Consider the following 26,536-nt stretch of genomic DNA (forward strand, 5'->3'; position numbering starts at 1 on the left):
TTAGGGAGTCTACATTGTTTAGACCTTTTTGAGGGATTAGGTTGAATGTGTACATTTGAAGGGAGTCTGGAGGTACTGTGGGTCCGGGAGCAGTCTGGCTACTCTGAGCAGTGATACCCGATGGCTAGGCTCCTCCCCTTGGTGGCCCAGACAGTAAAGAATCTGCCTGTAAAGCAGGAGACCCGGGGTTAGATCCCTAGGTCAGGAAGAGCCCCCAGAGGAAGTAACGCACCCCCACTCCAGTATACTTGCCTGGAAAATGCCATGGACAGAGGAGCCTGGAGGGCTACAGTCCAGGGGGTTGCAAAGAGTTGGCAGGCCTGAGAGACTAACACTTTAACACTTTCCCCAGATCAAGGCAGTACTAGTGGGAGGCGGGGAGAAGGGTAGAGGGGCAGGAGTCCAGGGTGACTTTAAGCATCCCCACCCACAGAGAAGAGGTGGGAAATTCTGGCATTGTGTCTGGATTCCTGCCCTAGAGAAGGGTGGGAGACTTTTAAAAGAAGAGCAGGATGAAGTGTTTTCTCTTAGTCTTGGTCTGGCCCCTGAGTTGGGTATGGAGGCTCTGCCAGGGGACCTGGACTGAGCCAGATCTGAGTCAAGAGAGGCCTCCTCCAGTTTGTTTTCTTTCTGGTTTTCTTTTCCTTTTTGCCTCCTTTAATTTTCCTCCTTGGTTTGGATGCCAGAATGTATTTTTTTAGGAAAAGAGAGGCTCAGCTTCAAACACTGCTCAGTTCCCTCTGGACCCCAGAAAGCTGTCCTGGCTGACCCCTTAAGTGGGGTCCTTTCAAATAGTGAGGAAAATCTGTTTCGGCTGGAATCTTGGCCTGGAATTTTTATCCACACATGACCAAGAGAAGGAGACTCCGAACTGAAACAAAATTGTCTTCCCTCTCTGCCTTAGTCAAATTGTCGGTTTCAGGAGGAAAAAAATTTTGATATCATGTTGAAGTACGTGGGATTATAATAAACCTAGGTAGGGGAGTCACCCTCCCCATGAAGACAACGTGTCCAGTCCATGAAGGGTATCCTAGACGGTACCCACAAGCTCTGCCTGCGAAAAGCCAGAGTGACAGAACCACAGACAGCAGTTGTGCCATCACTCAAATGCTCTGACCCAACATTTGAGCCAGTTAACCAGTGACCTGCTAATTTTTTCACCAGGCATGAATGACTGAATTAAGCAAAAGCCCCCTAGAGAAATGAATGTAGTCTATGACAGAGACGGACAGAGGGCCAGATGGGAGCACATACAAAGAAAAGAATAAGGATAGAAATTGGAGTGAAATTAGGACATTTCAGTGCATCAGAACAGAGGCGAGGTCCTAGACAGTTGGATAGGAGAGCAGCGGAGGCTGGGACCTTCCAGAACCTGTACTGACACAGATACTGATCTCCCAGTTCAGCACCCGCTGGTTGGCCTTCTAAAGACCAGTCAGCTCAGACAATTCCGGAAGAAATCAGCTAGAGCCATTGTTTGGCTTTTCTCCAACCAAACAATCGTTGATTGGCTGGATTTTTCACTTTCTCTGAGCTGTTAACTCCTGAAGGGAGGTGATCAGGCCCCTTCTGCTCTAATCTAAGAGCAGACTCCCCCACTCCCCAGGGGGGAAATCTGTCACCTTTCCTGGTTCAGTATTGGAAAGGACATGCTTTGGTTGTGTATAAACAAAACAATCTCCAGTGATCCTGAAGTTGTATCAGTTCCAATTGTATTTATTTCTTGATCAGGTTACAAGTCAGAAGCAGGACCAAACAGGACCAAAGACCCACCAATGATTTTCAAGACCCCCAAAGCCAGTAAGTTTTTGCTTTTAGTTTTAGTCTTATTCGTGGTCATCTCTTGCCTGGTGTGACAGAGTCACAGCCATATTTACACAAAGAAAGCTGGAGCATTTAGGCAAATATTCAGATTCCAAGCCCCCATTCCATTTTAGCCAGGCCAGTCAAATGGGGGAGGATGTGACAGATGAACAAGATTCCAAGGGCCCTGCCTGGCGGACTCTGATGTTTCCTTCATTTAGAAGCGCCTTCGGAGAGGACTGAAAATGGGTAGCAGAAACCCCAGGAAGAGAGAAAAAGGAGGAAATAGAGGAAATTAATGGTTTGGGGCTAAATCCAATCAATTTATAATTCCCATATTTGGACCATTTCAGCCTCTGCACAGGTGCTCTTTGAGGAGACATGGCTGTGGGTGGTGGTGGGGTGGAACTGGCTTTCTGTCGCTTAAGTCAAAACCCCTGTGGGGTCTCCAGGAGGGTGGGATCTCATTCTCCTTCAGCAACCCCTCTCCTGACCCAGATGGTCCCCACCTCCCACTCCTACCTCCCTTACTGGCCCATTCCCCCTCACACAATTCATTCTCTGGGTTTGCCAAGGATCCTGCTGACCAAGAAGCCGTCCCCAGTATCTCCTCCTTGACCCAGCTCCAGCAAATGTCTTTTAATCTTTCTGGGCCTCAGTGTCCATATATTTTAGCAAGGAAGGTCAGGAAGAGAGCCAAGGAACTGGTCTAGGCAAGGTGGGATTTGGGACCCAGACGCATGTTTCTCCTGCACGGATTAGAGTCAGTCGCTGGTCACTTCAGGGACACGGACCCATAGGCGCCCCAGAAGCCGCCCGGCTCTCGCCCCACGTCCCCCAACCCACTCCCGGCCCTCAGATCAGTGTAAGGATCGGGAGAACCTCAGGCCCGTTGGCTTATCTTCGGATAACCTGCCCGAAGGGCCAGCCTGCTTTTGAACGAGGCGCGGGAGCCAGTCCAATATAGGGAGATTGCCCGAAGCGGGCGGTCAAAGATGGTTGGGAAACCAGGCGCTCCTGGGTTCGGGCACTCACGTCTGCCCGGGCCGGTGGGGGAGGCCGCGAGCGGAGCAGAGCAGGGCATTTCCCTCCCGGGGCATTTACTCGCATCAGAGGAGGGTGCCCCTGGCTCTGCCCGGTCTTCATCCCCAGATTCACCTGGGCAGCCCCAGCTTGCCTCGCCCGCCGACTCCCAGCCAAATGGCCGCCGAAACAACATCTCCTAGAGCGGCCCGGCGGGTCCCAGGCGATAAGGTCCGAAGATCTAAAACAGAGCCAAGCAGACCCGGAGGAGGCGGAAAGTCCCTCAACAGTACATGTTTCAACTTCAAATTGAACTGCTAGAGTTTGGTTTGATTTTTGCTCTGAATGGTGCAAATAATGTCTCCTTTTCACTCTTCTGTCGGAGATCTCGGAGGTATAGACCTGGTCTTAGGGCTAAAAGTTAGTTCCTACTCCCCCCATCCCCAAATAAATCTTTTTACTCGGACTACAAGCTAGGTGCCTGCTTTAGTATCGTTCTCTGCAAACTTGTTACAGAAAACAAAACCAAAAAACCTTTGCTTGTATTTTTTAAAACGAGTAAGTTAACGGTCTGGTTTTTACGAGTCCTAAGTGTCTGAGAGAAGTCTGCATTTTAGTTGTTACAAAGATTGCATTAATTAGATCTTATAAGCATACATGTAATTCATTTTTAATTTTTCTGTTTTCAATTTTTTAATAATAAAATTTATCCTGTATAAAATTTATAATGTACACTATTAAAATAACAAATACCAGATTTATAATAATAATAAATACCAGAAAAGTAGTTCTTTGATCACTTCTGACCAGAGGCACTGTTTCCAGAGTCCTTGGTATCCTTACAAGTACCTCTAACAAAAGTGGCAGCACATCATATATATAGCTTTGCATATGGTCTTTTGTTTTTTTAAAAAATGTTAATGATGCTTTTGTGTCTTTACTAATGTCTTTTTAATGGTTTCATTTTATTGTATGAATGTGCCACAATTTATTCAACCAGGTGACTATTGATAAAATGTTTCCAATTTTCTCTTCCTTTTTTCCTATTATACCAAAATACACTACTCTGTGTATTTATGCAAGTATATGTGTATCACATGTTCTTAGAAATGGGTTGTATCAAAGGTTTTGTGCATTTTTGATATTCATGGAAGCTGAACCTAGTCTCACAGTGTTAAAGCAATTTGTATGTCCTTTCTCAGAAAACTGTCTTTTCTTGTCCTCCTATTTTTCTATTGTTTTTTGTTAATCTAATTTCTAATTTGTTTTTTATATTTTATTAAAATGTGAGGTCTTTTTTTTTTTTTTTTTTTTTTTGGTCAATAGAATTATACTTGTGACTGAGGATTTGAAGTTTATATGTATTAGAGTTTTCCCGACAATTTTTTTTCTTTTCTGGAAGGAATGGAGTGTAGATTTCAGACTATTACCCACTTCGATTTTCTCTTGCAGAGTTTCATTTTTATTGGATAGAGTTGGCTTTTCTTAATCATTTCCTCTCTTCTTCGACTCTCCTTAAGATTAGAAGACAGAAAAGTCCCATGTCGGACTCTGATGGAAACCGCTGCAGCGCTGCCGCCGCAGAGCTCGAACCTCAGTCCCGACTCATTGTTTCCCTCCCCAAGAGCCCCGACCCCAGGCAAACCCCTCCGCAGGTCAGCAGACTCTCACTTAAGAACTCACAAAACCCTAGAAAATTGAGGTAGAGTCTAAGATACGGCTGCTCCAAACAAACACCTGGCAGATGGGCCTTAGGAGATTCGGCCCTTCGGGGTTCTGGACGGGGGAGGACAGTCTGTCGACTTGGCCTCGGTTCTCGGGATACTGAGAGAAAGGCGCTCCCTCTCGGGACCTAGTGATCTCCACGCATTTATTTATTCCCAGAGGACACCTGGAACGGCGGGACTGACGTGGGCTGGGGAGAGGCGGCGGGGCTGAAGCTGGGGGACGAGGGAGGCCAGCGAGGAGTAGGAGGTATTAGGGAACGGGGGAGCTGCACAGGCCGCGAACGAAGGAGCCGCACAGGCCGCGCGTACCGCTCTCTCCAGAGGCCCCCATCAGCGGCGGGATCCTCGCAATGAGCCAACTGCCCCGCATCCTGCCTCGCAAAACTCCAGGAGGGTTCCCCTGTCTCAGGTCGCAAACACAGCCTCTTTCTAAAGCACTGGATATTCCGGGGGCTCAAAAGCAGCCTTTGCAGCGCTTTTCTGGGAAGTAATCCTCATTCCGCTCATTCCCACCACTTTCAGAAATTCTTTGGAAGGCAGAATGGTTTGCGCCTTGATCCTACCCGGGCGCTATAAAAAGAAATTGGGCCCCCAAAACATTAGGCCGATCGTTAGAGAAAAGATCGAGAGAGAATTCGGGCCCTGCAGAGTTCCAGCGTCAGGAGCCGGATATACACAAGGAGGCGAGGATGTGCCTGCCAACACTTACTGAGCACTTGCTGTGTGCCCGAAACTGACTAGGAACTGGGGGGGAATTTCAAGCCAGTCAAATGCCTCGGGGTAGCGTTTCAGATTTGAAAACAAGATATACTTTCCCCACGATTTGGTATAAAGTTTTATCCCCTCGGAATTATTGAAATTGAGGTATGGATTTGGTAAATCGAATTTTAAAGGCTTTTTAAAATTAGATTATAACATCTATTTCTTAGTCAAAAGACCTCTTTCCCAGGAGAGTTCTGAGGGGCTTTCTTTCTTTTGGGGGAGGCTTTCTTATTTGATTTCTGGTCAAAGGACTTTTAACTTCTTGGTCCCATGATTGCATTATTTCAGGTGAGAAAATTTTCCGATTTATCCAAACAATTGCTTGAGTGTAGACCACATATTTGGGTTGAAGAGCTCAGCTCCTGTCCGGAAAGGGAGGGAGTTCCTCCAGGAAGAGGAGCTCTCCATCCCCACTCCAGAGACCCTCTGTCCTCCCCTGTGGATGCCTTCTCCACACCCCCAGCTCCCTCTTTGGCCAGAGCCTGTTTTCCTGGGGTGTTTTTTTCCAGAAGACTTCTCTTTCTTAGGAGGAATGGAGAGACAAGGATTTGAGGGCAGAACCAGTGTCCCTGGTCACAGCGGGGTGCTTGAAGCAAGTGACTGGGATGAGAAGAACCAGCTTTCTAACAGTGGTTCCCTCCACCCTGGACAGATGGTCTGTGAACCTGGGGCTATGATCCCCCTGGGCTTTGGGGAAAACCACCGGCATCCTGTTTCCCAGCAACTGATTGTTTCTGATGTAGACAGTCTCCTATTTAGTGTGATCCCCTTTTAGTGTGTGTGTGTGTGAGCATCACTTCAAAAAGCAAAGGGAACTAAGAAAGCAAGAACATAATATGGTGGTTACTAGACCCAGTGGACAATCCAGTCCTTTTCACGCCCCACCCCACATATTTAGGTTTGGGCTGAGAGGGATTTTAAGCTTCAGTTTCTGAAATTGTGGTTGACATTCTCTGTGTCAATTTCTCCTTTCAGTCTCTTAATTTTTACTGTTTCCTGGAGCTCTTCTGAGACAAACTACACAGGCAAGGTGAGTTGTGGCAGGACAGAGCGTGAGAGAACACTATTTTAGACCAACCAGCTTTCACAGAAAGTTGACTCCCCATCCTGAAGCATGAGAATGGGGGAGGGGATGGGGATGAGGCAAGGTTGCTCGTCCCACCGGAGTCCAGCCCCTGGGAGAAGTGAAGACTCACACCGCGCGACCCCTCAGCTGGGGTCATGGAAAGGACAGGCAGAGAAGTCTAGAAATGCAAAGAAGTTAACGATGTTTGGCCGTCTGGGGGCTTATCGGTGTGTCGGGGTCAGGCGGGGGCCGAGGCATCAAGCTCCGGCAAACAGGGCCTGGGTCGGGGCTGCACGGTGAGGAGGCTGACTCAACATGGGACCACGTGGCACCTGGACTGGGGACGGTCCACTTAGGAGCTTCTGGGAGGAAGGAAGGGGGTAGCTGGTGAAATATTAACACCCCACTCCACCCCAGGTTCTGAAGGGGGAACCGCTCCTCAGAGGTCATGGACTAGAAGAGCCGGGAGGCTGCTACCCCTTCCTCTCTGCACCTAAGATCCAAACCCTTTCAGTTCTCAACCTGTGGCCTCTGGGAAGGTGCAAGTTCTCAACTTTCCTCTACCTCCTTGCTCCTCCTCCCCAAGGGCAAACAGCCTCTTGGCCTGGTGCGGGGGTGGGAGCAGGGAAAGGGTGAGCAGAAATCTCTAGGCTTTAGACAAAGACAAGCCAGGACGGTCTTAAAGTGAACTGGAGGTCAGGCGGGATGGGATATGAAAACCCTTTTCCACATCCCTCAGTTCTGACGGCGCCTGGGGATGGAGAGTGCCCAGGGCCCCCTCAGAGTTTTCCCATGGTTGAGTGCACTTCTGGGCCTGGCAGGCGGGCTCAGGAGGGATGCCTGGGAGGCTGGGGAGTCCCAGAGGCGATTACTGGCAAGGCAGCGTGGGGTTTCCGAGGCTGGATCGCCTCTGCATTCGAGGCCGTTGGGCAGGGGCCGGGTTCGGGTGCCTCCCAGTGGTGAATCAGGCTTCTGACCTCTGCGCCATCCCGGCCCTGCTCCGGAGGGTAAACATCCTCTGCACTTTGAAAACTGGTGGGACAAGAAAGCGAGGGGGTGGCTGGGAGAGGGAGGGAGGAAAGGAGAGAGGCTGAGAGGAGAGGAGGTTCTGAAATCCTCTCTCTCTTTTTCCTGCCAGGAATCTTTGAGGGCAGCCTGCAGGACGAAGAAGGAGCATCCCACTGTCGATGTTTCTCTCTAGCTAGATAAAAAAATCAGTTTTCTGGAGCCTCAGAAATGAGACTTGGAAAATGACCCCAGCGTTGGAGGATGGGGGAAAGGACTGTCAGGTCTCAGTTGGATTCCCATTCCCTCAGAATCAGCTAAAGGACATCCCTCTGGAGGGACACCGGGCATCTATGAAGGGTTGAGGGCACAGGCAGGACAAGAGGAAATTCTCATTTCTTGGGGACGGACTTGGTTACTAAATCTTAAGAACATACTTACTATGGCTATCATTTTTAATGTTGAAGATGATGTAAAGGGAGCCTGTTTTGACTCTCAATTCAAAGTCATTTTTGGGCCCTGGTTGGAGTACAAAGAAGCTGTGAGGTCAAACAGACCCAGCATAGACCTGGATCCCTCTCCTCACCAGCTTCACCGGCTTCATCTCCCTGAGCATAGCCTCCTTGCCTGTAAAAGGGGGATAATACTAACAGTCACAACACTGACGCTAGAATCATATCAACACAGTACATAGCCCAGGACTTCGTGTCAGCAAAAATGTCCCACCAGCCTCAGCTTCCTCTCAGACCTTCTTAAGGCCCCAGTGACACAAGTCCCAGAAAAACCCTCAGGCACTTGCCTCCACCCAGTTACAGCCAAGTGACTAGAGTGACTGAGAAGTGAATTAAAGACAAAGTAACACCAAATTCCACTCTTCTCCACAGACCCCAGAGAAGAAGGAAGGAAGGGAAAACGTAGGCGGAAGGGAGGAAGGAAGGATAGGAGGGAGGGAAGGAAAGGGAGAGCGCTCCGTTCCCTTTCTTCAGGTGTCCAGGCTGTAGCCCACCACCACACCAAGAGAATCAATAGCTCTGGGAAGAGGCAGATGCATTTAAATCAAAGCTACCAAATGCAGAGACACCCCTAACAGCCGGTGTTTTACTCCAACGATGAAAATAATTCAAGAGAACAGCCAGGCTGAAAACTCTTCTTGGACATCAGAAGACCTTCCTTGAGACTGCTCTAAACTGTCTACGACTTGGACGGTCGTCACTGAGTTCAGTTCTGTAAGACTGGAGTTGCTGCCATTCCCACCCTGTCTTCATGGGAGTCCTTACAGAAGCAGCCAAGAAACGGAGGTGACCACGCTGAAACGCACAGCTCTGCTCCCTGACTAGCCTTACACTGATCTAAACACTAGAAACTGACTCCAAGCATGAAGTGTAAGTTCAAGCAACCGAGGTCCAGGCGTCCCAGGTCTCCCCTGGGCTTGGAGACATGGACTGTTCAGTCTTGAACCGACACCTATTGGTTTATTCCACTTCTCAGGCTCAGTCTTCGTCTGTTAATGGATATAGTAGCCCCCTCATCAGGTGGTTTGGGGGATAATAAAGCTTGTTATGCGCTTTGCCCCAGTATCTGGAACATGATGACTGCTGAATAAACAGCAGCGATGCCTACGGAGTCTCTAGTCCATATCGGAGGAAGCCAATTTCACGCCCTAATGTTACCTCAGAGGCTTTGTGGAGCGAAGCCGAGAGTGGAGCGAGGGGGAAGCGCTTGGTAACCGGCGTTCTGGCCCTGGCCTGAGCATTCTTAGCGGAATCTTAGGCGCGGCCCGGCCAACCTCTGTTCTACTTCCACCCCGGACCCATCGTCCCCCGACCCCGCTGAGGCGAAAGCCTGGCCTCTCTCTACGGGGAGCCCTTTCGCCCGCGCCCGCGGCGCCGGTCGTGGTTCTGGCGCCGGAGCCGGGATGCGCTGGGCGGGACAGCGCGTGTGAGGCGCGGTGTCTGGGAAGCAGGCAGCGAGAAACGGTCCACCAGGGACTTTTCTCTCCCGGACTCAGCGCCCCGAATCAGCCTACTCCCTGGGTCGTTTAGGAACCGCACTTCGGGCCTGGGTGGTGGGGAGCGAGGTTTTTACTGCTCGTGTCCTAATCTCCAACAACAGGCAAATTTCCCCCATGCGCTTTTGCCGGGCGGCATCTTCTCCAACAGAAGTTCCAAACCAGCTCTGCACAGGCCTCGCTCTCTCCCGAGGACCCGCAGCCCACCCTGCCTTCTAAATCCTCTCTCCAGAGACAGGGACTGGAGGACTTGCTCCAAGTGCGCCCTTCACCTCCTCTTTCCCAGGCTCCTTCTGACAGTGGCTTTTCCCTGCAAGGTTCCTAGAAGCAGAGCAAATGAAAATGTTAGAGGAAAAGTACTGGTTCTGTCCCTCCTTCTCCTCAAACTGTCATGTTGGAAAAATAATCAGAAAATTTCAAATAACCAGGAAATCTGCTGAGAAATGGGGACCCAGAAGGGAACAGCCAACCCAAGAATTGGCTTTTCTTTTATCAATAGGAGCCCAGTCCCTCCATTAGATATGAATATAGCTTCTGTGTGGCTGCCAGTGAAACATATATTTCCCAACCAGGCGGCAAGACCTGACTAAGAGGCTGCAGGTCAGAAGAGGGTCTATTCAGACAGTGTCCAAACACAACGAAATTATAACATGAAAAGCAGAGCTCTTGATTCAGATCTTTCCTGTTTAAATAAGGGGTGAGGGTAAAAAGCACTGGTGAAATATCCAAATAACTGAAAATATTTGTAAACAAATTCTTCTCACTGGGCCTCTGTTTGTGTTGGTGGGTGTGGCACACAGAATCAGGGGTCTACTAGCTGTTTCTTAATAACCCCTCCCCCTCCTTTGAGCTTCCCAGATGGCACTAGTGGTAAATAACCCATCTACCAATGCTGAAGACATAAGAGACGTGGGTTCAATACCTGGGTTGGTTGGGAAGATCCCCTGAAGAAGGCATGGCAACCCACTCCAATATTCTTGCCTAGAGAATCCCATGGACAGAGAAGCCTGGCAGGCTGTAGTCCATAGGGTCCCAAAGAGTCAGACACAACTGAAGTGACTTAGCACACACGCATGCTCCTTTGAGTGGCCCCTCATTTTCTCAGAAACAGAAAGAACTCAAGTCCGCTTTAGAGTGTGAGAGCTCTGCCAGTGGAAGGACTGTGGGAACTGACAGGGGAGAGCTTGGAGTGGAGAGTGGAAAGGCAGAGGGGATAAGAAGTGCAGTAGACGCTGAGTCAGAGGCCCTGAGACAAAGTCCTGGCTCTGTGTCTTTAATGTCTCCTTGCCTCAGTTTTCTCATCTGCAAGATGGGGATAATACTGATCTATAAGCCTGCTGTGAAGAATAAATAAAGTAATACATGGGAACATGCTTGATCATCATCTTATGTTCCCTGGCCTGTGCCTAACTCAAAGGGTATCATGGCAAGGATAGCAAGGGTCCAGGTTTTGCCCCAACCCAGGGATGGGTATGAGTGTCCCTGGCTATTCAATGCCCTGACCCCTGGGCTCAGCTGGCTCGGTCTCACCCTCTACCAGATCCAAGGGCAAGTGAGAGTCCATCTCAGCAGGCTGCCCCAGCCCCTGTTTACTTTGGCCACGTTGTGATGGCCCTGCTGGGTTTGCCAACAGGATTTGGGTGTTTGCTCTCCTGCCTGGCATGACTGCAGAGGCAGCTGGCACTCTGCTCCTGATTGTCATGCTGATCAGTGTTGCTCACAGCAAGGGGATGCTGTGACTCCCTGCTGCTTCCACCCCCTTCTCAGATGGGTGGAGTCTCTTTTTATTATCATTCCTAAGACTCCTAGGCTCAGGAAAGCAGGGTGGTAGAGAGATACCACAGTCTTTCCCTTTAAAATGGCTGCCCAAAGAGTATGTACTCAAGAATTAAAAGGAACCAGGAAATAGCAAAAGAAATCAGACAGGGAGCTGAAGACACCAAGCACAAAATCTAAATTAAAAAAAATTAAGTCCTAGGTTTTGCTTTTTTTCCTCACACTTTTTCGGGACAGTAGATGTTCAGGAATAAAAAGGAAGGGGGGCTTCCTGAGGCCACCCCAGACCAATCATGGCCTGTGGTTCAGGAAAGTCATGGCAGAAGCATCATCAGCAGGTGCATGGTGGGAAAAACACATGCTCATAATGATCCTTTCCCACCTCAGGGCAGCTCCAAGAGCCTCTCACCACCTCCCGAGCACATAGTGTGCTCTCAGGAGACGTGCAATATCCTCCACAGGACACATTGCCAATTGGCTTTCCTAGGCTGCTGGTTAATAACTTAGAGTCATGCCTGGAGAATGGAAAATAATTGAAAGCAATGCTTAGTAAATTGCAGTTTCAAGGTCTTCATTGCCTTTCTAACAATTTGCAAAACCCATTTTATTGCTTTTTTAGATTCCTTGAGTTGAAATGCCACTGTGTGCTGTAATTAAGCTAAGTGACATGCCAGCTGTAAAGACAAGGCTTGTGAATGATTACATTTGGCTCATGTAATCATCCAGCATGGGTGGGGGAGGATGCTTGGAACAGCTGCCAGTCTGCTCACCTCACACCCACTGCCAGGGTGAAGGGAAAACTGGACTGATTTTGCCTGTTTGAGGTGGCCACAGCTGTCCAGTGGGATGAGTCAGATGAGTGGCTCCCGAACTTCACTATGTACCAGGACCCTCTGAGGGAGATTTCTAAATCCAAGGTCAATACTGCTCTACCCCAGCCAGATTGACTAATTTTGTCTGAGGGAGTGGAGGCACCGGATAGTTTTTTTAAGCTGCTCAGATAGTTTTGAGTCTAGAGAACCTTCCTGATCCAACATGGCTGCATTTAACAGCTTTGTCTTCAGAAAATCATTTTTGTATTTGGAAACGTGTCCTTCAGTGCTGCTTTTTTAAATCCATCTGGAGACAGGAACTCATCCATCTGCTTTATGAAACAAATACTCTGATCTCCATCCCCCAAAGCTCCAAAGTTCCTATTTTCTTTGACGGGACTCAGTTCTTTTGAGGCCATCTTTCTTGTTTCCTTTCCTTTTCCCCCTCCATTCATTCAGCTGCTCTGTCCCAGCTCTACAATGTTTGTCTCCCCTGTCTCCCTTTCTTTCCCACAGTCAGCCATCCTGATAGGGGCTGCAAGGGCTTGGATCATTGTATGAGCCTCCTAACCTCTCTCCCAGCTTTGTTCTCTCCCCCTTACTAGTCATCCATTCTACCATCTACTACGAGATTCACCTTTCTAACACTAAATAAAACCTATCCCATTCAAAAACCTTTAGTGGTTTCCTGCTGCTGCTGCTGCTAAGTTGCTTCAGTAGTGTCCGACTCTGTGCGACCCCATGGACTGCAGCCTACCAGGCTTCTCCGTCCATGGGATTCTCCAGGGCAAGAACACTGGAGTGGGTTGCCATTTCCTTCTCCAGTGGTTTCCTACTGCCTATTAAATTAGGTTAACATTTCCCAGGAAAACATTTTAGACTCTCCACTACATCAATTCATTTGGCAAGTATTTACTGAATCACAGTTTGGTCCTAAGCACCAGGCTGAAAGCAGGGGATACAAAGAAGTAGACATATGGTACAGTCCAGTGGAGAGACAGCCACAAACAAGTTCACCATCATCATGAAGTTTACGATAATGAAACAAAGAACACCTGGGTCTCCAAGGCCCTCTTTTAAACTATCTTTCCATTGTCATCTCCCAGTTATCCTTTCGGATCCAGCCAAATTGGACTAGACTTTACTTCTTTTGTCCCGGGTTGTTTATATTTTCTTCCAGAACTTTATTACTCAGTCCCACACCTCATACTCACTTTTTACAACCCTGTTTATATGGAGAAGATATTTGTAAATGACATACTCAGTAAAGGGTTACCATCTAAAATATATAAAGAACTCACAAAACTCAATAGCAATTTTTTTTAAAGCCAAACAATCCAATTAAAAATGAGCAGAAGGCCTGAACATTTTTCCAAAAAAAGACATATAGCTGGTCAACACGTGAAAAGATGCTCAACATGTGAAAAGATGCTCAACATAACTGATTATCAGGGTGTAACAGGCAACAAGTGTTGGTGAGGATGTGGAGAAAAGGGAATCCTCATGTACTGTTGGTGGGAATGCAAATTGGTGCAGCTACTATGGAAAACAGTATAGAGGTTCCTCAAAAAATTAAAAATAGAACTAACCATATGATCCAGAAATTCTACTTTTGGGTATTTATCCAAAGAAAATCAAAACACTAACTAGAAAAGATATATTCACCCCTATGTTCATTCCAACATCATTTACAATAGCCCAGTTATGGAAGTAACATAAGTGTCCTTTGATAGATAAATAGATGAAGAAGATGTAGTGTACATACACAATGGAATATTCCTTAGCCATAAAAAGAATGAAATCTTGCCATTTGCGACAACATGGATAGTTCTAGAGAGTGTTATGCTAAGTGAAATAAGTTAGACACGGAAAGACAAATGCCATATTATTTGACTTATATGTGGACTAAAAAACAAAACAAATGAACAAACAAAACAGAAACAGACTCAGAGATACAAAGAACAAACTGGTAACCACCAGAGGGAAGGCAGGTTGGCTAAATAGGTGAAGGGGATTTAAGAGAAACAAACTTCCAGTTATAAGATAAATAAATCACAGGGATGTAATGTACAGCATAGGGTATGTAGTCCGTAATATCGTAATACTTTGTTTGGTAACAGATGGTTACTACATTTATGGTGGTGATCAATTCACAATGTGTGTAAATGTTGAACCACTATGCTGTATACCTGAAACTGATATAATATTGTTTGTCAATTGTATTTCAATTAAAAAATTTTTTTGAAGGAAAGGCATTTTGAACCTAAATTTTTATACAAAATTTCATACAAAGGCAAATAAATCATCACTGCAATGTGAAATTTTTTACATTAAAATTTTTAATTAAAAAATCCATTTATCTTTTTCCGTCACCTCAAATATCACCTCTTCTAATGAAGCAGACTTAATCTTCGCAACTGGGTGTGAGGGCATTTCCTTCTCATCCACCAATGCTCTTCTTTAGTGGAACTTAAATCCGACTAGTTATCCGGGGACCCGTCTTACCCCACCGCACACTCCATGGGGGCAAGGACTGCCACGAGCATTTTTTGTCCCCCATAAGCATTCAGCAGACAATTGCTCTGCATAGCTCCATGGCTGAACAAGCAGGAGGAGGTGGGGCTAGGAAAGCATCCTACTCTTAATAATATTTTGCCTTTGGACAACCCAGAGCCATTACAGCCTCTAGGCAGGATCAGCTACTTAATTTGGTGGGCCCAATGCAAAAATGAAAATACAAGACTCCTTGTTCACAAATTATTCAGAATTTCAAGATGGTAACAGCATTAAACCAGATGCAAGGCCTTCCTAGCGTGGAGCCCTGTGTGACTGCATAGACTGCACGACCATGAAGGTGACCCTGTCGTTAGGTTCAAAAGTGCTGGCACCAAATTGTCCCTTAGGAAGACAAATAATTCTGACTTCACCTTAAGAGACTTCCATTTTATCAACTCAGGAACCTTGACTGGCTGGGGTTGGTGACTAGGGAGAAAAAGGGAAAGATACAGAGCTTCTAGGAAGTCCCATTTCAGCAAGTCTTACACCTTTTCTCTGGGCCAGACTATGACCTATGGCAGCCTAATAGTGATGGTGGCATCAGAAAAGGCAATTTGAGTTAGGATGGTAGGGAAGGCAGCCGGAAGATACTTGGGCACAGAGCTGCTGGTGTAGGAGGAGGTCTGGTCTTTACCTGATGAAGCTACAGCTGTCCTGATTCCCTTACTCGGGGCTCAGAGTTCTCCATCAAGCCCTAGCTCTTTGTCTTTTCTCTCTGGAGTTGAAGACCACTGACACTGACCTGGTGGTGCCCTGAGGGCTCTGGACTTCTGGAAATGGGGAGTCCTTCCTTGCAACACTCCTCCCTTCATGTTGCTCTATCCTTGGGAGTGTCCTGGATGGCAGTGCTGTGTGAGGGACCCATAAGAACGCCACTGGTGGGGCAGCTAGAACGTGTCCTGGGGCAGCACCCATAACTCCCGGAAGTCGTGGTTCTCCAGGACTGTAAGCTAACTGGGGGGCGGGACAAAAAGCAAGGCTGTTAGCTTCCGTAGTGCTAAAGGGAGGTAGTCATAAGACCAGGCTCTCTAGATGAGGAAATAAAACTTTCAGTTGCTTCTGCAGGCATCGTAGACACTGTAGGAAGAGACAAATCATTTCCTGGGAGTAAGAGGAAGAAATGGCAGAAATCCAGTCTGACTCTAGAAAGAAAAAAAAAAAGATTTTTTTCTTAGATTTTTCTTTAAAATGGCTTCTAGAATATTTAAGTCAATTAACTTTCATCATCACCATTCCTATCTTGTGGTGATTCACATCCATTACCTACACAACATTCATATTCCTGAATCCTTATCATAGCCCCAAACATTTGACAAGGATCATTTAAGAGCTGCTAACCTGGCTGGTCCAGAGACAACAAGTGGTACTTGTTAAGAGCACAAACTTAGCTCCCAGTATCTGTGTGCCCTTGGGCAAGTTAAGTTCTCTAAACCTTGGTTTCCTCATTTGAAAAAAGAGAATAACAGTGGTACTTACCACAAAGAGTTGCTTTGAGGATTGAGATACTGTAGGCAAAACTTTTAATACACCCCAAACAAGTGTCCAGTCTGTGTTGGGCTCAACACCATCAGCACAGTATCGTTACCACCATCATCACTGTAGCTACATTTATCGAGGAGGTTGCCAAGCACCCTGCATTAGCAAGCTTTAAATCATCCTTAAGTGCTACAAAAGGGACTATTTATCCCCTAAAGCTCAACTGTTAGCAGATCTGAAGCCCTGACCTCAGTGGCCTCACTGCGAAAGTGGATCCCAAGGAAGGATGATGAGGTTATAGAGATTTAAGCAGAAAAATGGAGGAATTTGTCAGGGCTCCCTTCCTCACATGAGTCAGGATGGGATCTAAGTTCATGGTGGATTGGTAAAGAGGAAGAAACACCGAAACCCACCACTGTGTGACATTGGGCAAATCAGTTAATGTTCCCAAACCTTGATTCTCTTCCTCTGCAAATTGAGGATAAGGGAATAATTCTGTCTTGCCAACCTCACAGCATTGACCTGAGGCTTACATGAGAGACAGTAGGTAAACGTGATGTGTGGAAGGTATTGTTATTATACCTACAGAGAAAGTTCATGATCTGTAGTCTGAACATCTGCTCTGCGCTTTCCTTCTCTAATTCAAGCATTATGCAGAAGCCCTATTCTCATACCCATCCTGCTCCATTTGTAAACCAACTCGTTGACAGGCATTCTGCTGCATATAATTAGACTTTTCCCAGTTTGCCTTGTATGTGTCAGTTCCTTGCAGTCTGATCAGCTGGGAATTTTGAGAAGCCATTACTTGACCTAAAAGCAGAGGATAAGCTCTGAGATCTGGTGACTCCACACAATACCCTGGAATGCCCTGCTTGGCCGTGGCCACCACTGCTTCCTACAGAGATACCTTCACTAAAGAGCCATTTATCATTCCCTTAGCTCTAACTGAAGACTAATATTAAAAATACCACTTGAAAGAAAGAGTGGTTGTAGAGCTTGAGGATTCGGAATCAGAAACATCTGACTCAAACCCTTCACCACTGAAAGCTGTGGAACCTCCTGAATGTTAAACCTTATGCTCTTTGAGCCTCAGTTTTTTCTTTTCTAAACTTCACAATTATGATTGAAATTAAATTATATATATATACACAGAGAGAGTGCTAGTGCCTATAGAGTACATTACCAAAAAAAAAGAGTAAATTTTACCATCATTCATATTCATCAGAAAACATGCCAGTACCTTCAGCCATCGTCTACTATGGTAGAAAAAGTCCATAATGGCAAGTGACCACATGACAAACTGCTCTTAGAAATCAGAGGCAGTGAAAAGAATCACCCCTAAAGAATCACCTGTTTAGGGCAGCTGCTGCAGAGCGGCCAGGAGGAGGGTGGATCTCCCGAGAGCGGAGCGCCCGGAGTCCTCCTCCACCTCCTCCTGCCGCCCTAATGAAAAAAAAAAAAAAAAAAATCACCTGTTTACTAGATGAGTAAATTTATCTTTACTCATTTAGGAGAAAATATCAAAACCTTCTCTGCCTACAAATCCCAGAGCTTCTCATGGAGTCCAAATCCAAGCTGGACTTTGCTAAAGAATGGCCTGAAGAAGCAGCATCCCACGTCATAGCTGTTCACCAAGGTTCAACTGAGAGAGAAGCTATCTTTGTTCCCAGACTAGTTACATGAGTGCCAGTGTGTACAGAGATGTGCCAAGAGGTTGCTGTTGTTCAGTCACTCAGTCATGTCCCACTCTTTGTGACCCAATGAACTGCAGCACGCCAGGCTCTCCTGTCCTCACCATCTCCCAGAGCTTGCTCAAACTCATGGTCATTGAGTTGGTGATGCCATCCAACCATCACATCCTCTGTCATCCCCTTCTCCTCCTGCCTTCAGTCTTTCCCAGCATCAGGGTCTTTTCCAATGAGTCAGTTTTTCACATCAGGTGGCCAAAGTATTGGAGCTTCAGTATCAATCCTTCCAATGAATACTCAGGACTGATTTCCTTTAGGATTAACTGGTTTGATTGCCTTGCAGTCCATGGGACTTTCAAGTCTTCTTGAACACCACAGTCCAAAAGCATCAATTCTTCAGCACTCAGCCTTCTTTACGGTCCAACTCTCACATCCATACATGACTACTGGGAAAACCATAGCTTTGACTAGACTGACCTTTGTCGGCAAAGTAATGACTCTGCTTTTTAATGCACTGTCTAGGTTGGTCATAGCTTTTCTCCTAAGGAGCAAGCATCTTTTAATTTCATGGCTGCAATCACCATCTGCAGTCATTTTGGAGCCCAAGAAAATAACGTCTGTCACTGTTTCCATTGTTTCCCCATCTATTTGCCATGAAGTGATGGGACTGGATGCCATGATCTTAGTTTTCTGAATGTTAAGCCAGCTTTTTCACTCTCCTCTTTCACCTTCATCAAGAGGCTCTTTAGTTCCTCTTCACTTTCTGCCATAAGAGTGGTGTCATCTGCATATCTGAGGCTATTGATATTTCTCCTGGCAAACTTGATTCCAGCTTGTGCTTCATCCAGCCCAGCATTTCGCATCATGTACTCTGCATATAAGTTAATAAGCAGAGTGACAATATACAACCTTGACATATTCCTTTCCCAATTTTGAACCAGTCCACTGTTCCATGTCCGATTCTAACTGTTGCTTCTTGACCTGCATACAGGTTTCTGAGGAGGCAGGTAAGGTGGCCTGGCATTCCTAACTCTTTAAGAATTTTCCACAGTTTGTTGTGATCCACACAAAGACTTTAGTATAGTCAGTGAAGCAGAAGTAGATGTAGAAGTAGCCAAGAGCTTAGGGGATGAAGAAACCCACAGAACCAGCCCTAATCTTGGGGAGTGCCCTCTCCGGGGTTGGGGTAGGAGGATGAAGACCCTGCCTTCAGGGAAACCCCAGTGTGACGGTGCAGACATAGTCTGTGTCCTCGGGAGTCTCTGATTAGGGAGACAAAAAAGTCCAAAACAGGATGTGATGTTATTTTTTCTGCTAAGAGATCCAGAGCCAAATTCAATTGTCATTTTAGGAAGCACTTAATCATACCCTTTCAATATAATTATTTCTCCCTTTCTCAGTGTGGCTTCTGATCATTATAACTTTATTTTAACACTCATATTGCATATGTTTTCATGCCCCAGGCTTCCTAGTGGTTCAGTTGGTAAAGAATCTAACTGCAATGCAAGGAGACCCAGGTTTGATCCCTGGGTCAGGAAGATCCCTTGGAGAAGTAAATGGCAACCCACTCTAGTATTCTTGCCTGGGAAATCCCATGGACAGAGGGGCCTTGCAGGCTACAGTCCATGGGGGTCATAGTGAGTCAGACACAACTCAGCGACTAACCCCCCTCCCCTCCAACCACATATCATCCACCTCACTTTAAAAAATATTTATTTACTTGGCTGCATCAGATCTTGGTTGCGGCACACAAGTGCAGTTGCTCCAAGGCATATGGGATCGTAGTCCCCCTATCAGGGGTTGAACCCGTGTCCCCTGCATCACAAGGTGGATTCTTAACCACTGGACCACCAGGGATTACCAGGGAAGTCCCCTATCCTTCCCTTTAAAAGTAGGAGCATAAATAACTTAAAATTCTAGAAAATTATGAGCCAGAGACAGTGGGGGTGGGTTTGAGCCCCATCAGGACTGAGGAGTTTTGTTCCTATAACAGGTCCACAGGTCAGGGTGGTCATCACAGTTTCCTCTGCCCAGGCCTGGGTCTACATACAGGATAGTTTTCATTTCCACACTAGAGAGATGTCTTCAAAAGGCAAATTCCCAGTGACCTGTCCCAAATCTCATGTCAGGATTTCCAGAGGTGTGGCCTTGGAAACTACAGGCTTAACAAGGGCCCCCACACAATTCATATCATCATGGAAGTTTGGGAAACACTAGGCCATTTTTTTCCTTTGAGGGTGGTGAGAGGACCATCAGAACACATAGTGGAACTTCTTAAAATGCAGATTCCTGAACCCCTCAGTAGGACCTACTGATTCAGAACTTCCAGGAGCAGGCCTTGGAATATGCATTTTTATGAGCATCCAAAGTGATGCATATGGGCTGATATTCACTCGTCAGCCCTTCTGCAGTGTGAACTATAGGTCACAAGGGGGTCAGGTCAGACTGTCCGGTCAGTCTGTTTTAGGTGGCAGAAGTGAATGAGATGATTAAAATTTATCTCCTATAGGCAGTCAAGCAGTATAAATCCCTCCACCATCAGTTCAGTTCAGTTCAGTTACTCAGTCGTGTCTGACTCTTTGCGACCCCATGGACTGCAGTATGCCAGGCCTCTCTGTCCATCACCAACTTCCGGAGTCCACCCAAACCCATGTCCATTGAGTTGGTGATGCCATCCAACCATCTCATTCTCTGTTGTCCCCTTCTCCTCCTGCCTTCAATCTTTCCCAGCATCAGGGTCTTTTCCAATGAGTCAGTTCTTCTCATGAGGTGGCCAAAGTATTGGAATTTCGGCTTCAGCATCAGTCCTTCCAATGAATATTCAGGACTGATTTCCTTTAGGATGGACTGGTTGGATCTCCTTGCAGTCCCAAGAACTCTCAAGAATCTTCTCCAACACCAGAGTTCAAAAGCATTAATTCTTCCGCGCTCAGCTTTCTTTATAGTCCAACTCTCACATCCACATGTGACTACTGGAAAAAAAGCTTTGACTAGATGGACCTTTGTTAGCAAATAATGTCTCTGCTTTTTAAAATGCTGTCTAGTTTGGTCATAACTTTCCTTCCAAGGAGCAAGTGTCTTTTAATTTCATGGCTGCAGTCACCATCTGCAGTGATTTTGGAGCCCAAGAAAATAAAGTCTGTCACTGTTTCCACTGTTTCCCCATCTATTTGCCATGAAGTGATGGGACCGGATGCCATGATCTTAGTTTTCTGAATGTTGAGCTTTAAGCCAACTTTTTCACTCTCCTCTTTCACTTTCATCAGGAGACTCTTTAGTTGTTCTTCTCTTTCTGCCATAAGAGTGGTGTCATCTGCATATCTGAAGTTATTAATATTTCTCCTGGCAATTTTGATTCCAGCTTGTGCTTCATCCAGCCCAGCGTTTCTCAAGATGTACTCTGTATATAAGTTAAATAAGCAGAGTGACAGTATACAGCCTTGACGTACTCCTTTCCCTATTTGGAACCAGTCTGTTGTTTCATGTCCAGTTCTAACCCTCCACCATAGGCAATGCTATCTTGTAGAGCTCTAAATTTTCACATATCACCCTCCTTCAGAAGCACTAATGCTCTGACAGAGGGCTCCCTTGCCATCTCTTTGGTGCTTTTACACAGTGGAATTAAAGCTTAAGGGTCTTTGAACTTTCCTGGTTGTCCAGTAGTTAAGCATCTGCCTGCCAACAGAGGGGACATAGGTTCAATCCCTGGTCCAGGACAAGATTCCACGTGTACGTGCGCCATAACACAACTACTTAGCCTGTGCTCTAGAGTCCATGTGCAGCAACTACTGGAGTCCCTGGGCCTAGAGCTGGTGCTCCACAACAGAAGCCACCACAATGAGAAGCCTTCACACTGTGAAGAAAAGTAGCCCCGGCTCAGTGCAACTAGAGAAAGCCTGTGCACAGGAATGAAAACCCAGTATAGCCATAAATAAGTAAATAAGTAAAAGCTTAAGGATCTTTGTTTCCAGATCTCAGGCACCAGTGTCCTGTTGTTCTGTCCCCTTAGTACACGCCTTACAGGGTCAGCTCTCAGGTCAAGTGCCCTGGACCTAAGTAGGCTAGGCTGGCAGAAGACAAAAGATATGGAGATCACCTTTTCATGGTTAACACGGTTCTACTTCCAGGGCCGGCATTAGTGACTGTCTCAGTTTCAGCCAGAAGTGGAAAACAAGGCAAAGTGTACTTAAAGCAGCGGGGCCAGATCGGTCATAGTAGAAACACATCGATACACTGCAAGGGGGTCACATTTTGAATGTGGTGAGTCTTTTTTTAAAACATATTTATTTATTTTGGACTGTGTTAGGTTTCCGTTGCTGTGTACAGGCTTTCTTTAGTTGGGGCAAGCAGTGGCTACTCTTCATTTCGGTGTGCAGGCTTCTCATCATGGTGGGTTCTCTTCTTGCAGAATACAGTCTGTAGGCAGGGCTTCAGTAGCTGTGGCTCCCAAGCTCCAGAGCAGAGGCTCAGCAGCTGTGGTGGACGGGCTTTGTTGCCCCGCAGCACATGGATCTTCCCGGACCAGGGACTGAACCCATGTCTCCTGCATTGATAGGCGGATTCTTTACCACTGAGCCAGCAGGGAAGCCCTGAGGTGAGTCTTAACTGTCTACTTACCTGCGTGTCTTTATGAATCTATCTGCCCACCTACCTACCCAACATTCCAGAAATATATGTAAGAGTGCCTGCCAATGCTGTAGACACATGAAGGGAATATAAGTGGGCCTACCTAGTTCCTCTCACATCCTCTTTGGCCAGAGATCAGGTAGTGACTGTATGCTTCCTGATCCTGCATACACAGGTCTTTCAAAGCACCTGTATGGCTTCTGCCAGGCCTTGGGTCCAGTCGGGCTGGAGTGGCAACCACCAGCAGGTCTTTCAGGGAAACATCATGGCTGTGAGAATTCTGTAAGAAGAGGAAGGAGGGCACATCCAGCTGCCTCTTCTCACCAGAGCTTCGGCTGCGAAAGTAGGACTCCCGGAGCAGGGAGGGGTTTTCTGGAAAGGCAAAGTCATTGGCATCATCAATCTGTGCTGCTGGACTCAGCACAAATTCCTGGCGAAGGCCACCTCCCACTAGGGTCTCCTGCTTAAAACTGGCTGAAGCTCCTTAATTAGAATCAGCCACTGCGCCTTTCTTCCAAACAGTTTCTCTTCCCTTTTTTTTTTTCCAGACTTAACACCCCAAACTTGTACAGGCTCAGCTGAAAGGGCTTCATTTGAATAAGAACCAGAAAAGACTGAAAAGGGTACTTAGACATAGCATTCTATTTTTATCACTTTTTTTTTTTTTTTGCTTTCCCATTAAGGCTAGAGACTCCCTAAGTACAAAGACTATGTCTCCACTATCAGACTGGGATCTCCCTGAAGGCAGGGGTTTCAGCCCCCCTCAGATGGGGCACTCCCCAAGATTAGGCTGGTCCTGTTGGTTTCTTCATCCCCTATGCTCTTGGCACATCTTCAAACACACTGACACTCACGTGACTGGTCACTCAGCACCAGCTTTGGGTTGTAGTGAGCTGGGAACAAAGACAGCTTCTCTCTCAGTTGAACCTTGGTGAACAGCTCTGACATAGGATGCTGCTTCTTCAGGCCATTCTTTAGCAAAGTCCAGCTTGGGTTCGGACTCCACGAGAAGCTCTGGGATTTTGTAGGCAGAAAACCGTTTGATACTTTTTCTGGGATGAGGTACCAAGGCACCTGCTGTGGCTTGCATTTAAAGGAGGCCACCCTGTCCATCTTTGGGCTGCTACACTCAGAGCTGGCTGTCATAGTCACATTCAGCAGACATTCAGGGGTGTCTGAGACCTGGGTGGTGGATTCTGGGAAGGCTTCTACTGAAGTTAGAGGCTGGAAGAGAAAATGGCCCAAAATGAGATTATGAAAAGCAAAGGGCTCCTTCCTATGCCCTTTTTAATTAAAACAAACAGATGAAGAGCTGCATTCATGAGCAATAAGGAAGATTTTGGTTAGAACAGTTTCTAACCATGAATTGGTTAAACACTAAGGCGGAAGATGGTGGGGAATGTCCACAGAGCTTCCTCTGGAGGTCTTTAAATGTGAGAGACTTTAAACACTGGAGACTAGTAATCAGAGAAATAGGTATTATTTCACAACTATTAAACTGGCAAAAAATAGAAAGCTGGATATCAGTGTTGGTGGAATGCAAGGGAGCTACAGGGACGCTCATGCACTGCTGATGAGAATGTAGGTTGGTCCAGACACTCTGGTGAACCATCTAGAAAGATAAGTAAGATAAGATTACAACCCGTACACTGCAATGAAGAGTAGCCCTTGCTCACCACTACAGAAAACCTGCATGCAGCAACAAAGACACAGTGCAGTCAAAAATAAATAAATAAGATTACAAATACCTTGTTGACCCAGCAATTCAGCTCCTAGCTATAGATGCTAAATAAGTTATAAGATTGCTCCTTTTAAAAAAGTATGTACACCAATGTTCCCAGCAACATTATTCACAATAGGCAACAGGTGGATACAGCCCAAATGTCCACCAACAAATGAATGGATAAACAAAATGTGGTATAGGCACAGTGGAATATTATTACCATCCTCAAAAGGAAGTACATTCTGATATATGCTACAACATAAATGAACTCTGAACAGATTATGCTAAGTGAAATAAAGTTAAAGTGTTAGTCACTCAGTCATATCTGACTCTTTGCAACCCCATGGACAATAGCCCACCAGGCTCCTCTTTCCATGGGATTCTCCAGGCAAGAGTACTTGAGTGGGTTGCCATTCCCTTCTCCAGGGGATCTTCCTGACCCAGGCTTCGAACCTGGATATTCTGCATTGCGGGCAGATTTCTTTACTGTCTGAGCCACCAAAGAAGCTCCAAAGTGAAATAAACCAGACACAAAGTACAATTATTGTATGATTCTCTTTATATGAGGTATAAATAAATATTTAGAAATAAGTCCATAATTGGGGTTGAGATTTTAAAATCCATCTCTAAGCAATCGATATAAAAAGCAGAAATCAAATTAGTCTGGATATGGAAAATCTGAGTGACCCTATCAACCAGGGTGATTGAATTGATATATATAACACTATACTCAGCAACTGCAGAATACACATTCTTTTCAAGTGCCCATGGAATATTCATCAAGGTATTGCTGGGCTGTAAAATAAGATGATAAATTTTAAGACACTGAAACTTTATCAAAGCATTGTACAAACCACAAAGGAATCAAATCAGAAATTAATAGCAATAAGCCACAGGACTGGAAAAGGTTGGTTTTCATTCCAATCCCAAAGAAAGGCAATGCCAAAGAATGTTATTTGCACACATCTCACATGCTAGCAAAGTAATGTTCAAAATTCTCCAAGCCAGGCTTTAATAGTATGTGAACCGTGAACTTCCAGATGTTCAAGCTGGATTTAGAAAAGGTAGAAGAACCAGAAATCAAATTGTCAACATCTGTTGGATCATAGAAAAAGCAAGAGAATTCCAGAAAAACATCTACTTCTGCTTTATTGACTATGCCAAAGCCTTTGACTGTGTGGAGAGACAGGAATACCAGACCACTTGACCTGCCTCCTCAGAAATCTGTATGCAAGTCAAGAAGCAACAGTTAGAATCGGACATGGAACAATGGACTGGTTCCAAATTGGGAAAGGAGTACATGAAGGCTGTATATTGTCACCGTGCTTATTTAACTTACATGCAGAGTACATCATGAGAAATGCCGGACTGGATGAAGCACAAGTGGAATCAAGATTTCCAGGAGAAATATCAATAACCTCAGATATGCAGATGATACCACCCTTATGGCAGAAAGAGAAGAACTAAAGAGCCTCCTGATGAAAGTGAAAGAGGAGAATGAAAAAGTTGGCTTAAAACAACATTCATAAAGCAATTATCCTTCAATAAAAAATAAATTAAAAAAACTCAGCATTCAAAAAACTAAGATCATGGCATCCGGTCCCATCACTTCATGGCAAATAGATGGGGAAACAATGGAAAGTAACAGACTTTATTTTCTTAGGCTCCAAAATCACTGCAGATGGTGACTGCAGCCATGAAATTAAAAGATGCCTGCTCCTTGGAAGAAAAGCTATGACCAACCTAGACAGTGTATTAAAAAGCAGAGACATTACTTTGTCAACAAAGGTCCGTCTAGTTAAAGCTATGATTTTTCCAGTAGTCACGCATGGCTGTGAGAGTTGGACTATAAAGAAAGCTGAGCACTGAAGAATTGATGCTTTTGAACTGTGGTGTTGGACAAGACTCTTGAGAGTTCCTTGGACTGCAAGGAGGTCAAACCAGTCAATGAATATTCATTGGAAGGACTGATGCTGAAGCTGAAACTCCAATACTTCGGCCACCTGATGCAAAGAAGTGATGCAAAGACGCTGATGCTGGGAAAGACTGAAGGCAGGAGTGGGAGAAGGGGACGACAGAGGATAAGATGGTAAGGATGGCATCACCGACTCAATGGACATGAGTTTGAGCAAACTCAGGGAGTAGGTGATGGACAGGGAAGCCTGGCATGCTGCAGTCCATGGGGTCACAAAGAGTCAGACATGACTAAGTGACTGAACTGACTGAATAGCAATAAGATATCTGCTGCTGCTGCTGCTAAGTCGCTTCAGTCGTGTCCGACTCTGTGCGACCCCATAGACGGCAGCCCACCAGGCTCCACCGTCCCTGGGATTCTCCAGGCAAGAACACTGGAGTGGGTTGCCATTTCCTTCTCCAATGCATGAAACTGAAAAGTCAAAGTGAAGTCGCTCAGTCGTGTCCGACTCTTAGTGACCCAATGGACTAAAGCCTACCAGGCTCCTCCGTCCATGGGATTTTCCAGGCA

General features: G+C 46.1%; 1 protein-coding gene across 3 annotated transcripts in view; it reads right to left on the reverse strand.

Moving 5' to 3' along the window:
- Positions 1–14,725: 14,725 nt before the first annotated feature.
- TTLL6 (tubulin tyrosine ligase like 6) overlaps positions 14,726–26,536 on the reverse strand; it is a 46,672-nt gene continuing 34,861 nt past the window's right edge. For 2 of the 3 annotated variants that reach the window (XM_086358061.1, XM_086358062.1), the window contains 3 exons: positions 23,183–23,552; positions 22,432–22,700; positions 14,726–15,680 (listed from right to left, as the gene is read on the reverse strand). In XM_086358061.1, coding sequence (XP_086214187.1) covers positions 22,432–22,700; positions 23,183–23,552 — 639 coding nt within the window. In that variant the 3' untranslated portion in view covers positions 14,726–15,680. The remainder of the gene's footprint in view (positions 15,681–22,431; positions 22,701–23,182; positions 23,553–26,536) is intronic. The other variant, XM_086358063.1, reaches the window with a different exon arrangement.

This window comes from Bos grunniens, chromosome 19 (assembly GCF_055505025.1).
Source record: "Bos grunniens cultivar Pamir isolate PY7600 chromosome 19, Bosgru_T2T1.0, whole genome shotgun sequence".
Taxonomy (NCBI): domain Eukaryota; kingdom Metazoa; phylum Chordata; class Mammalia; order Artiodactyla; family Bovidae; genus Bos; species Bos grunniens.